At 33.0% G+C, this 13327-nt stretch overlaps 1 protein-coding gene across 1 annotated transcript; it reads left to right on the top strand.

The window, feature by feature from the left end:
- The first annotated feature begins 1102 nt into the window (after positions 1 to 1102).
- Positions 1103 to 12904, top strand: WRNexo (WRN RecQ like helicase). Its single transcript, XM_074171192.1, has 6 exons — positions 1103 to 1381; positions 3714 to 3862; positions 10108 to 10329; positions 11784 to 11925; positions 12000 to 12101; positions 12160 to 12904. The coding sequence occupies exons 1-6, from the start codon at positions 1316 to 1318 to the stop codon at positions 12235 to 12237; spliced, it is 759 nt and encodes a 252-aa protein (XP_074027293.1). The 5' UTR covers positions 1103 to 1315; the 3' UTR covers positions 12238 to 12904.
- Positions 12905 to 13327: the final 423 nt, after the last annotated feature.

Raw genomic sequence — 13327 nt, 5'->3', positions numbered from 1 at the left:
CTGTATTCAAAAGAAGTTCATTTTGAATGAAATATTTGAGGATGTAGAAACAACATTCAATACATCACTTTCCAAATTCATATGGCAGTCAAGAGGTATAACAAGATTGGAATCATCAGCATAACTGACAAGTTTGGTACTGGTATTTTTAAAAATTTCCGAAAAATCGTTTATATAAATGATAAACAACAAAGGATCTAACACACTTCCTTGTGGGATACCTTTATGAATATCAGTTATGTCAGAGTAAAAAACTTCTGTTTGATGTTTAATGCAAACTTTTTGTTTTCTGTTGCTAAGATACGATATCATGAGATCTAAAGCTTTACCCCTAATACCATGATGACACAACTTTGGTAATAAAACAGAATGGTCCACACAGTCAAAAGCTTTACTCAGGTCCAGAAAAACACCACAAGCCATAGAGTCTTGTTCTAGTAAAGAATGAATTTCATCTATGAAATCAAACAATGCTGTTTCTGTATTTTTTCCTTTGAGAAAACCGTGTTGGAAATCATTGAACAAATTATAGGCATTGAAGAAATTAATAACACTAGTAGATATGATCACTTCGAATAACTTAGAAAAAGCTGTCAACAAACTGATTGGCCTATAATTATCAATATCGTTCTGTCCTCCCTTTTTATAAAGTGGTAACACTATTGCCATCTTCATTTGATCTGGAAATATTCCTGTCTCTAAACAAGTATTAAAAATATGACAGTACGGTGGAAAGTGAATGAGCACACTTTCAATAATTTAGGTGGAAAACTATCAGTACCGCTACTTAGTTTGTTTTTAAGTTTTCTGCTTGCCTGAATAATTTCTTCTTCACTGATTGGATATGAAAATATTGCTTACTATATTATATTAAACTTTAGTATCGAATAATACGACCATATAGTGATATTGGTTTGCCTTTTTTCGTTTTTTCGGCAATATATACCAATAGAACTTTTCACTGACTCTACATTTTTTTCCCTTGCTCTATTTTAGATGCTCTTTTTTTTTCGTAAATTAATGTTGACTTTTGTGGTCGTCAATAAATACATTTGATTTTCGTACTGAAGTGACGAAATTTAGGGTAACTCCGAACAATTCCAATCCTGAATAACACCTCCTTTGCTACATGTTCTGCTTCACAATTATTTAACGGAATTAAAAAAAATAATGGTTGACATTTGACAGTAGAAAGTTCGAACGGAACGAGGAGAAGAGTAACAGTATTCAAATTTAAATATCAAACTATGTATTGGTTCTCATGAGGAATGTTGAAAATCAAATTAATATTTAGATTTCACTAATTAAAACAATCATGGAAATATCAACTAGTAGAATACTCCGCCGTCAATTAACTCCAGAGGAAAAGGCTGATCAAACGGTGAGATAGTTAGATGTAAACAATATTTGGCGGGAGTTACCCAGTCTTTTGTAGAAAATACCTTTGTTTTAGTCATAGGAAAGTCGTTTAAAATTGCGTCGTTAATTAAGTGGTAAAGTTTTGTGGAAGTCTTTTTTTTGAAGGCAGAACACAAGCACTACAGGAAAATCCCTAAGGCTTAAAATATAGAGACGTTCATGAATCTAATGATTTCCAGGGCGTTTTTTTACATTAAGGATATCATGAGAACTGCTGGTTAATGGAAAAACATATTTTTTCAAACGTAAACGTTTTCAAATAATCATTTCCTCAACTACAATGTGTGTCTGAGTTGATCACCCAAATATTCAATTCAAAAGAGGCGTAACAAATTGTTCAATAGCATAATGAAGGAGTCTAATATTATTTGGTCAATATTTGAAAAAAGTAAGGGTAAAAATTATTCAATAGTGTAAGGAAGGAGTCCAAATGAGACTTAATTAATGCAAGATGCAAATTTATAAAAAATGAAGGATTTCCATTTGGTTCTGCCAGCTTAACGGTAAAGCTAGCAGATCCCACCGATTTAAAAAAAAACAACACATGGAAAATCGATGGGGGGTAACAAGAATTTTTCCAAAATATTATTTCCGCTTCTACTACGTGTGCCTAAGGTAGACATCCAAAAATTCAATTCAATCGAAAAGCAAAAAGTTGTTCAATAGCCTAATGAAGAAGTCTAAAATGAGTCTAAAATTATTGTAACATCAAGATTTCCAAAAAGTGAAGGATTTAGATTTAATTCTGCCAGCTTAACGACAAAGCTAGCAGAATCCACTATTTTTGAAAAATGGAGGGTCATAGAAGCCAAAAATGAACTTACAACTTCACTATATTTTGATCTCGCCCATAGTTGATGAATGTTTTCAAGATATTATTTCACCATTTGTGTGTTTGAGGTAATCACCCAATCTTTAATTCATTCAGGGAGCAAAAAATGTCAATATCGTAATGAAGGAGCCTAAAATTATTGTAAGTTCAAAGTTTCCAAAATCAGAAGCATTGAGATTTGGTTCTGCCACCTCAACGATGAAGCTAGCAGAACCCATTCATTCAAATAACACCGAAAATCAGCGTTAGTGGGCAATAGTGACGTAGCCTGATTCAACAAAATGATTTTTTTCATGTTAAATGAAGAGTAAAAAGTCCTGGAATAGAGTACAAAATTAGCCTAATATTATGACCTATAAATAGATATAAAAATTCAAAGTTTTTCTGCTATCTTAACAGGGTTTTATAATCTAGTTTTTTCTTTAGAATTATTTGTTTACATTTATTTGTGATAACTCATTTTATGATCTGTTATTAAAGTTTTACACCTTTTTTTTGAATTAGTCAAAACGTGGTCTGTTACCGAAAATTTGTTTTAAATGTCTCTAGTACAGTGGTTCTTAAACTATGGGTCGCGGGAGCAATTTGGGTGGGTTGAGGAAACAGATTCAAAACACGTAATACTTTTGAATTGTTTTTCCCATTTTGGGGAGAGAATCTAGTTCTTCAGAACATAGCCTTAAAAGAACTGATGGGGTTTTCAACCACATATTTGTGTGAGAGGTCATTCTCCTCGTTAGTATATTTAAAAAATAAGTATAGAAATACGCTTTGTGTGGATTTCAACTTTCAACAGCAATATAGAATCTCTTGTGAATCGTAAGCACCAGCTTCATAAGTCACATTAATTACATAAGTCTCATTTTTTCATTTTTTGTATTTGTTTTAAGATTCTGAATTTAAAGTCTTTTCTTCTTTCAAATATATCATCTTTACCATTTTCTTTCAGAGGTGTATTCCTCAATAGTGAATTTTCACGATAATAATAATAAAAATATTAGTAATAATAATTATACTTAATATTATTTAATATGTGGGTCGCGAAAAAAAATCCACAATGAAGGTGGGTCCCCAGGCATAATAGTTTGGGAAACGCTGCTCTAGTAGGTGTTCGTTGAAAATTTTGAAATTGTTGGAACAAATTAAACTTAAGTTATTTTTAGAAATGCTTATGTTAATATCTCAAAACGCTAGTTTTGTTTCATTTATATTTTGCAAGTATTAGTTTTTGCGATATCTTCAATTCAGTAAATAAATTTTCAGGATATTTTTGACAATTTCGTAATTGATAATATTCTCTTCTTAAAATATCATGACACACCTTCGTCTTAGTCTTGAGGAATAAATAGAATTGGCATTTTTGGAATTATAATTAGGGTTGTTTCTTTCACTCATCCATGTATGTAGTAATGAAAGGACCGTGAAGAGAGGAGTTTTCAAACAAACCCATTTTTTATTTCAGAAAAAACTGAAACTTGAGAAAGACAAATTGGAAACAGAAGCTGCTTCAAAGATAAAAAGGGCAGCATTAAGACCATTCATTAAATACCAGGGAAAGATTTTCTACCATACTGAACTGATAGATATGGCAATGGTATGCGATAATTTATTGTGAGTATTATACAAAAAATTTGATTTTTCTACACATGCCCACTAGATTTTCTAAATATATAATAATAATATTGAAAATGTTTCCAAAAGAGGCCTGAAATATTTCTCTTTTAATACATAACAGTAACCTTAGAAACTTAAATCCACCATTTATCATTCCAATAGTCATAATTTACTACTACATCCACCAATTGGAATATATCAGAAACTACTAGTGCCAAGATAACTAGCAAATTATTTAATTTCAGCATTATTTCATCAATTGTAGGAAATTTAATGGAGTGTCTTTTAATTACCGAATTAAAATTTTGAGGATTCAAAGAAATCCTGAAGAGACTGTATTTTTATTAACTATAACCATAGGATTGGCCCACTCTGAAGGTTCGTCTACCTTAGTTAACATTTCAGATTTTTGTAAATTTAACAAAGTTTTAACTTTACTTGATATTACAAATGGTATCTTTCTGACAGTTTGTTTTAGGCACAGCATGTTCATTAATTTCAGTATGATATGGTTTACCAATTCTGCCCATACCTTCAAATAAATTCTCATATTCTATCCATGATAATAATTTCACAATTTTCACAAACATTTTAATTTCTAGACGCGTTTCGCTAACACCGTAGCTTCCTCGGAAGCTTCCTAGGAGCGAAATACCTTTGTGAAAATTGTGTAGTTATTATAATGGATAATGTTAATAATTTTCATCAGGTAACGGGCCAATCCCTTCATATTCATTTATCATGTAATCATAACAAGTTTCAGTATTATTCAAGAATGAAAAATTTAAAATTTTCATTATTTTTGAACAATTTCTACCTGAATTTAACAACTATCCATTATACAATATATGATAGTAAACTCTCATTGTTCAAAGTGTTGTTTGGAAATTATGTTCACTTAACACTTAACTTAATTAATTTTGAAATTTTAGTAATTTTATTTTTGATGTTCAGTTTCATAGACCAATTGAAATTTGTGTCAGAACCAATTGTATTAATAATCATAAATTCATATTTCTTTTCTGACTTATATGTGCCCGTTCCAAAATTGAAGGTCGACTCTTTCAGTTGTATTGCCAATTGCATATGCAGGAAATTTTCTATGATATATATATTTCTATGATATATTGGAAGAATCCAACCTCATACAAAAGTCAATAAAAATATTCTCGGACAGTCAAGCGGCGTTGGAAGCTCTTGGCTCCTACCAAGCAACGTCTAAATTGGTAGTAAATTGCCAAAAACTACTCTCCTCGATAGGAAAACTTAACAGATTGTCTTTGGTTTGGATTTCTGGCCATATTGGTCTAGAATGCAATGAGGCTGCTGACTCCCTTGCAAAGGAGGGTGCTGCAAGCAGCTTCATCGGATCAGAACCTGTCATTGGCATCGCTTTAGGCTTTGCCAATCAAAGATTGAACACCTGGATGGACTTCTGGCAAAATCTTTCAGGATTGGCTCACCCAAGGCGTTTATTCACCCTTCGAAGCCTTGATACCAAACAGTTGTTGGACTATAGTAAGGATGAACTACGACGTCTAACAGGCCTTCTTACAGGTCGCTATCGTTTGAATCATCATATGCAGAGACTCGAACTGTCGGAAGACAGTTTGTGCGCCTCTGTCTGGAAAATGATGAAACAGCAGAGCACATACTTTGTGCCTGCCCCGCTGGGGCCAGAATCAAGCTTTTAGAGTTCGGCAGAACCGTACTCTTACCATCTGACCTGAAAGACCACTCACCATACAAACTAATCGGCTTCGTTGAGAAGCTGGGTTTATTTGGTCGAGTGTAAATAGGTGTGAGCCACAATAAACTCTTGCGGGTTGCGGTGGAGGGTCGAATAGACCCACTCACTTTGGACCTAACCTGATGTAATCTCCCATAGGTTATCACAAAAAATCAGTAAAAAGGATAGACCGCAAAAAATATTTCCGCGGTTTTATTCAAATTTTTAAATGAAGAAATTGAAATCAGTGAATTTTCAACTCGCGACTGATAATATAGTGGCAGTTATTCATGTGTATGTAATGCCTGGTGCATGTTTATCTGAAGATCGTTTGAGAATTGTAACTTTGCATGAGCAAGGGTGCCTTATGACATATAAGGAGAGAACTAGGTTTTATCCAGAGCACGGTTTCTAGGGTAATCTCGAGGTTCACAAAACGTAGTCATGTTCAGGGACGGACAACACAATGTCAGGATCGATACCTGTTGCAGTATTCACACAGGAACCCCTTTGAAATATCACGAGGCTATGGAAGACATTTTCAAAGAACGTGGTTTATTATGTAGGCGCGTTTCGAGGGCACCGAAAATAAATGCCGCACATAGACGAAGACGTTTGAACTGACCAATATCAGTGTTTTCCAATGAGAGTCGTTTTGGGCTTATGAATGATGGCTACCGCATTCGTGTTTGGAGACCAACTGGACATCAGCATCAACTGCATTTGGCATTGTATGAGATAAGATATTTATTGACCTTTAAAAATTACAAAAATATTTGAGATATCAATCCAAATCAACGTGGAAGCATTATGATATGGGAATTGAAAAGATGGATTGACCACTGAACTTACCAGACATGAATCCGATAGAGCATGTTTGGAGTTACATTTCGAGGAGGTTGTCTACCAGAAAGGATCCACCTGACAGCTTAGAATAGCTTCGAACTACTCTTTGGAGTATTGTTCTCATGTATGGATCTCCGCCCCTAAGCATACCCTGAAGCTGCTGGATTCCATCCAGAAAAGAGCCATCCGTCTGATTGGAGACACGAACATCACTTGCAATCTTGATAGTCTGGAACATCGAAGAAAGGTTGGAGATTTATCTCTCTTTTATAGATACTTTCACGGGAGGTGTTCAAGTGATTTGCCACATTTGATTCTACCAAGAGTGGTACATATCAGAAATACGCGACGGACTGTGGCTGGTCATCGTTTTGAGGTTCAACTCAGTACACCTAAAACTTCACTGTTCAAGAACTCTTTCATTTGAAGAACTGCGTTTATGTGGAATAAACTTCCTGAGAACGTGTTTCCAAATGAATTTAATCTTAGCGATTCAAATCCGTGAGTTGGTACTTTCCCACAGGCACTGCTCTAAGAGGGCCTTAAGAATTTTTCTGTAGTGCTTATGTTTTGGAAACAAAAAAAAATTGCCTGTTGTTGACATTGGAGGAATTTTCATATCTGTCAAAACATTGTACCTACTCACGATCCCCTAGAATATCTCAGTGAAATCTATGTATACAGTACCTTTTCGTTACACCACATCAGTATTAATGAATTGAAAGAAGTGATAGGAAACATAAAAAATAAGAAAGCATCTGGCTTTGATGAAATTTCTATTAAAATTCTCGAAAGGCTTCCTGAGACTGCGCTCAATATACTTGTTGAACTGATTAACAACTCCTTCGAGCAAGGAACATTTCCTTCAATTCTCAAAACCTTAGTTGTCATTCCTCTCCATAAAGGCGGCAACAATGAAGATCCAGCAAACTTTAGGCCTATATCGCTCATCCCAACCTTAGCAAAAATAATTGAAAAACTGGTAAAAAAAGAATAATGGAATTTTTGACCAGTAATGGGATATTGAGTACTCATCAGTATGGCTTTCAGAAGTTTAAGAGTACAAGTGAAGCTATATCAAAAGTATTGTAATTGGTGTATAATGAAATCAACAGTGGGAAAGCCACTGCAGCAGTGCTTTGTGACTTATCCAAAGCTTTTGACTGTGTCAATCACAGCATATTGCTTCGGAAACTCATAAGATATGGTTTTAGGGACAACAATCATATTTGGATTAGTTCATACCTTTCTGACAGAAAAAAAATTGTAAGAACGTCATCTAACTCGGACGTGGGAGAGATAAATTGTTGAGAACCTCAAGGCTCTGTGTTAGGTCCTTTACTGTTTCTGTTATACATTAATGATTTGATCAACATATCGATTAAAGGAAGCTTTACCTTATTTGCTGACAACACCACATTAGTGTGGCATGACAAGGACAAACACAGATTGCATAACAAAGACATGGAAAAAGTGAAGAATTGGTGTGACTCGAATCTTCTATCATTGAATACTAGCAAAACAAATATATTAGCATTCAAGTGTAATATACCTGATATCCCCCTATACAATAACACAATAAAAAATAACTCCACTTTGAAATTTTTAGGAATTTATTTAGATGAAAATTTAAAATTCTCTGCTTATTGCACACATCAACAAAAAATTGGCGTCAGGATGTTTCGCACTGAGAAACATCTCAAAGGAACTGGGGTTTGCTGCAGCGAAAGTAGTGTATTATGCCTTAATAGACTCTCATCTAAGGTATGGTATACCCTTTTGGGGTGTTTGCAGTAAACAACTTATGCAGTCGGTTTTTGTCTTGCAGAAAAGGGCTATCAGGTACTTATGTAAAGCGAAATGGCGGGATTTATGTAAACCCTTTTTTCGAGAACATAGAATTACAGCTACAGCCACATACCACACAAGGCAGTCAAATGAACTGAGTCTGCCAATTCCAAAAACATGTTTGGTTCAAAACTCGTTGATATTTAATGGAATCAGAATATACAATAAACTTCCCAATGAAATCAAAGAGACTCCCTTCATCATATTTAGAAAGAAATATACAAAACTATTAAGTGATAAAGCCTATTATGATCTACAAGAATATTTTGACGATGCCCTGTAATTTAGAATGTGATGAAACTGTAATTGTTTTAATCATTTATATTTTATACACTTATACTTCACATCTTATACTTCATGTTTATATTGATATTTATTTATGACATTGTGTTTGTAACAAGAATGTATTATTGAACAATAAACATATTATCAATCAATCAATCAAAGTTAACAGTTATCAGAGTTGTACACCGTTTCCTTTCAATTATCCACTTTTTCGAATGCACCATGTAATGTATTCAATCAACATGAGTTAATCTCATATATAAGAATTATGTTATTTTGCTTTAAATCAAGTTTCAAAGTCATGCTTCTTCTGTCATTTCTCTGTTTCATAAAATTCTAGTTTTCAATTCAGTTTAAATAATTTCAGGAACATGAATGAGATGTAATATTCTTCATTACAATAGTAATTTATCTATCTCTGTCTTCTATCCAGTTCCATGACTTTGTCGCCCAGCGAATGTAGCAGGTGCCGGCAAATTTTTACGGGAGTAAAAGTTTCAATTTAAATACAGTTCTTCAAAATAATAAAAAAATGGCTTCGTGGAAATTATTTTGCTTTTAAAAAAGTACAACAGACACAAATGATTCATTAGTGTGAGATTAAAAATTCACGGTCAATCCGGGTCAGTGATAGTACGATGTATGAATGTATGAACCGGGGGATGGGATGAGTGAGATGCGTGACTGTAGCAAGCAGAAGGCGATTCCATCGACGCATCAGCTGATTTTCATGTCACCACATGAAAGCTCCCTTCCCTCCCGTCAGTCAGTAGTCACTGTCTCCACAGCTACAATTAAAAAAATTTGAAACCATCCAATGGGTGCACACATGTCAAGGTTTTTTTGGAATTCTAGCTATAAAGTTGTACTTATATATTTATGAAATAGGCCCCTGGTGTCAATTTAAAAATGGGTTCATACGTCATAGAGTGGACCAAATTAATTGTCAAAGTGAACTACAAGTATGATTGTACATTTTTGCAATTGCACACTTTCTTGCAAGATACCTTAATTTAAGGTAATAAGAATAAAGATATTTTTCCAGCAAACATTATGTGTTCTGTTCCGCAATTTATTGTTTACTTAAAATACTTTATTCCAGTAAAAATAAAATTAAACCTTTTCTTATTAATTTTTCATAAAGATAAGTTAAAACAAATATTTGGTTTCCCAATAAAATATTCTTACAAGTACATTAAGAAATTAAAATATGTAAAAACTCGTAATCTCGTAATCAAAATAAGGCTTTCAAAATACCACATTCTTCTAGGAAGGGCCTGGTATCATTAATTGAAGTATGTATTTTCCGGTATTCAAAACCTCTCGGACCATGTTAATTAGGAGTTAAAACGGCCTAAAAATGCGTCATTTGACACTTAATTCCGCCCTACCTGGGGGAATACTCCCAGACCCTCCGGTACTTTTGCTGTCCCGTATGTCACCCAGTCAAAATTCCTTAAAAATATGCACTGCTTCTATGTACATTTAAAACAAAAATTCATACAAATAGAATATATGCATTGATTTTTTTCAGAAAAAAAGTATCCGAATCTGAAGAGTTACTGGTAGTTGGATTTGACTTAGAGTGGCCTTTTGATTTTCAGTCTGGATCGGGCCGTACAGCAGTTATACAGATAAGTCCAGATTTGAATACTTGTTACATTCTTCATGTTAGTAAAATCAAATACTTGCCGAAGAGTTTGAGCGATTTTTTAGAACACGACAAAGTTAGGCTCACTGGAAATAATGTCAAGAAGTAAGTAATTAGGATATTCCTTAAATATTTTATTTGGAAAGAATTGTGCTCTTACACATGACATGACATTAGTGATGACTTTAATTTCAAGGGGTGTTTCCTTTTCTAATATTTAAAAATAAAAATTTATATATGATCTAATTTGCCTTGTTTTTCCAGTAACAGGTTTTCAAAAGTGCAATCAAACCATTGGTTAATAATTACTCAGAAATATTTTGCTGATTTTTATAAAAATTTATATTTTTAATTGAAGAAGTAATTAGACTAGAAATTCCAGTGAATTTCTTATTAATATTGATGATTAACATCATTTAATATTAATATTTTTGTCAGTTTGATATTACTAGAATAAATAAGAAAATACAACTTTTTGGTCCAGCAAAATTTGCTTATATTGCGCTTAGTGTTGGAGAATAAAATTGTAATTCCTTGTAATGTCATGAACTATAAAATATAACTCTAAATCATTCCCAAACAATTATTACATGAAAACTAAAAGTACAGTTGAAATGAACTCCTAGGTCCGTCTAGAATCTTCTATGTTTCTTTAATACAAAAGTGTACTCTTTGGTGCAAAACTGTACTCTTGTTGCTGGAAATGTATCTGATGAATGTGTATCAATGAAATGAAATGGCATTTTGGAAAAATTTAAGAAATTCGAAGGTAAATTTTTTACTTAGTGAGATGACGGACAGGAAATGCCCTTTTATGAAATTTTTGGAAATATATTTACGTTGTACTTTATTGCAAGGTTTACACATGTGTTTCAGTATACAATTGTCATTTCAGGCATGTTCAATACAAAAAACAATAAATTATTATTAAATTGATGGATGTAGCCGTTACTACGTGGTAGGAGATCATAATGAAGAAACTTCATGTTTTTTACCACTTTTATTTGTAACTAACGTTACTGCAGTTTCGTGCAGTTCTTTTAATGTATAAGTTTGAAAATGTCCTTATAGGACGAAACTGCAGTAACGTCAGTTACAAATAAAAGTGGTAAAAAACATATAAAGTTTCAATTGTCTTTTCTTCATAATAAATTATTATATAAATATTTCAATATAGATTTTCATCAAATGTCTGCCATTTCCATCACATATCACTTTCTAATCGTTTTATTTGTTGATAACTTCGAATTTACAATGACTTTCACCAATAAAATCAACCAGGTATCTCTCTAGAATCAGTATTCCAAATCTAATTGCATCAAAACTGTCATCAAACATTTTAATAAACATTATTAATAAAAAACGGATTTCTCTAAACTTTGACACACTGTTTTTTAAGAAATGAGGAAAGGCTTCAGATTAAAAATTATCACTTATGATACAACATGTATACCCTTGCACTTGAGTTAGAAGCAACCATAATTTTTCTATGTATAAACAATTCTGAACTCCAAGAAAGTAAAATGACTAATTCTAAAATTTCAATAATATGCTTCCAGTGACGCTAGAAAACTGGCAAGGGATTTCACTGGAGTCAATGGTGATAAACTAGTCCAAAATTGTATCGATTTAGGAGTGTTAGCAAATTCTATTCTTCCTACTACCCACCGATGGAGTTTAGAAAAACTAGTCAATTATTTGGTATGTTAAATAATAAAATCTTGCTATTGAATATGCCTAAAGTACAATTGACTTTCTAAATTATATTTTCGCAGTTGGATTTGAGGATAAACAAATCTAAAATGGTGAGGAATAGCAAGTGGCACATAATACCACTGTCACCAGCCCAGCAAAAGTATGCAGCAATTGACTCACACGTTAGTATAAGTAAGGACCAAAAAACTCGAAAAATGTTTTGAGTATTACTGTTTTCAGGTCTCTCTATTGCTTTACGTCACTTTGAAGGAGAAGGAAAAAGATAAGGAAGATGATCAAAATACGTTGAATAAGTAAGAGTTCGGAAGATCTGGAAACATAAAATTTACTATTATTATGATTTTCAGTGGCAGACTGTTGTCTTTTGAATCTTTGATACGTTTTTATGTCAGAGTGTTGTTTACTATTTTTATACAATAAGGCAAAACCTAATTCAAATTGAATTTCGAAATAATATGAGCTAGGAAAAAGAAGTCTTCGAGGTTCAATAAGTTTTACGCTGAAAATGATAATTCAATATTTATTATATTTAGGCAGATCCCAGAAGAGCAAATGGTATCTGTTTCTTGAATTCAGTAAACTTCTCTCAAATGCTCATTTTTCATTGCAGAAATAAGTTTCATGAATGAAATAGTAAAATGTGTGAAGTGATAATTCAAAGGTATTTTCTTGTATTAGCTATAAGTTTTAAGAATTGTTATAACACATAAGAAGTTTTTATAATTCCTAATTCAAATTGATATAGGTTTGCCTGATGGACTTTCTATCTGAATTGACAATTGCCAAATCAGATTTTTTTTTCTATTCATATACAAACTTTTTTGATAAATTATTAATATTATTATTGTCATCATTGTGTCCTGTTTTTCAGCAAAATCAATCAGTTATTAATTGATTGAGCCAAATTATATCGAAATTTTTTTAAATTTATATTAATATTAATAAAAGACTGTTAGAAAGTTTATAGCGATGCTTTATTCTCATGAAGATAAAAACCGAACCTCTAGAAATGATGTAAGAATATAGGCTTTCATGACCAGAGTTACAATTAGAGAGAAGAAAATCTGGCCTGGTAGACTATGATCGAAAGGAACTTGTAGTGCCAAACGTTTCGTCTGCTACTATGATAGGCATCTTCACTGGTGTATGTGCTGATTGCAAGGACAAAGGTAGTATCTTAAAGTCTCAGCAACCACTGACTGGAGAGCTCTCAGTTCAATTGTATTGCTCGGCGGGGGTAGGGGGTCCATGAGAATACTAACTCCTGATTGGTCCACGTTGTTGAAAGATGTGTTGCTGGTGGGATAATGATTCGCGGATTGGAGTTGTGTTCTAGTCCATTTCTGGTCTTCTTGAGTACTGGATTCCACCTTTTGTTAAGATTGGA

The sequence above is a fragment of the Leptinotarsa decemlineata genome, unplaced genomic scaffold, assembly GCF_025532065.1.
Source record: "Leptinotarsa decemlineata unplaced genomic scaffold, Ldec_3_MD MMD2_tig00000010_RagTag_RagTag, whole genome shotgun sequence".
NCBI classification, from domain to species: Eukaryota; Metazoa; Arthropoda; class Insecta; order Coleoptera; family Chrysomelidae; genus Leptinotarsa; species Leptinotarsa decemlineata.
The sequence above is the reverse complement of the archived record's forward strand: the minus strand, read 5'-3'. Positions and strand labels throughout refer to the sequence as shown.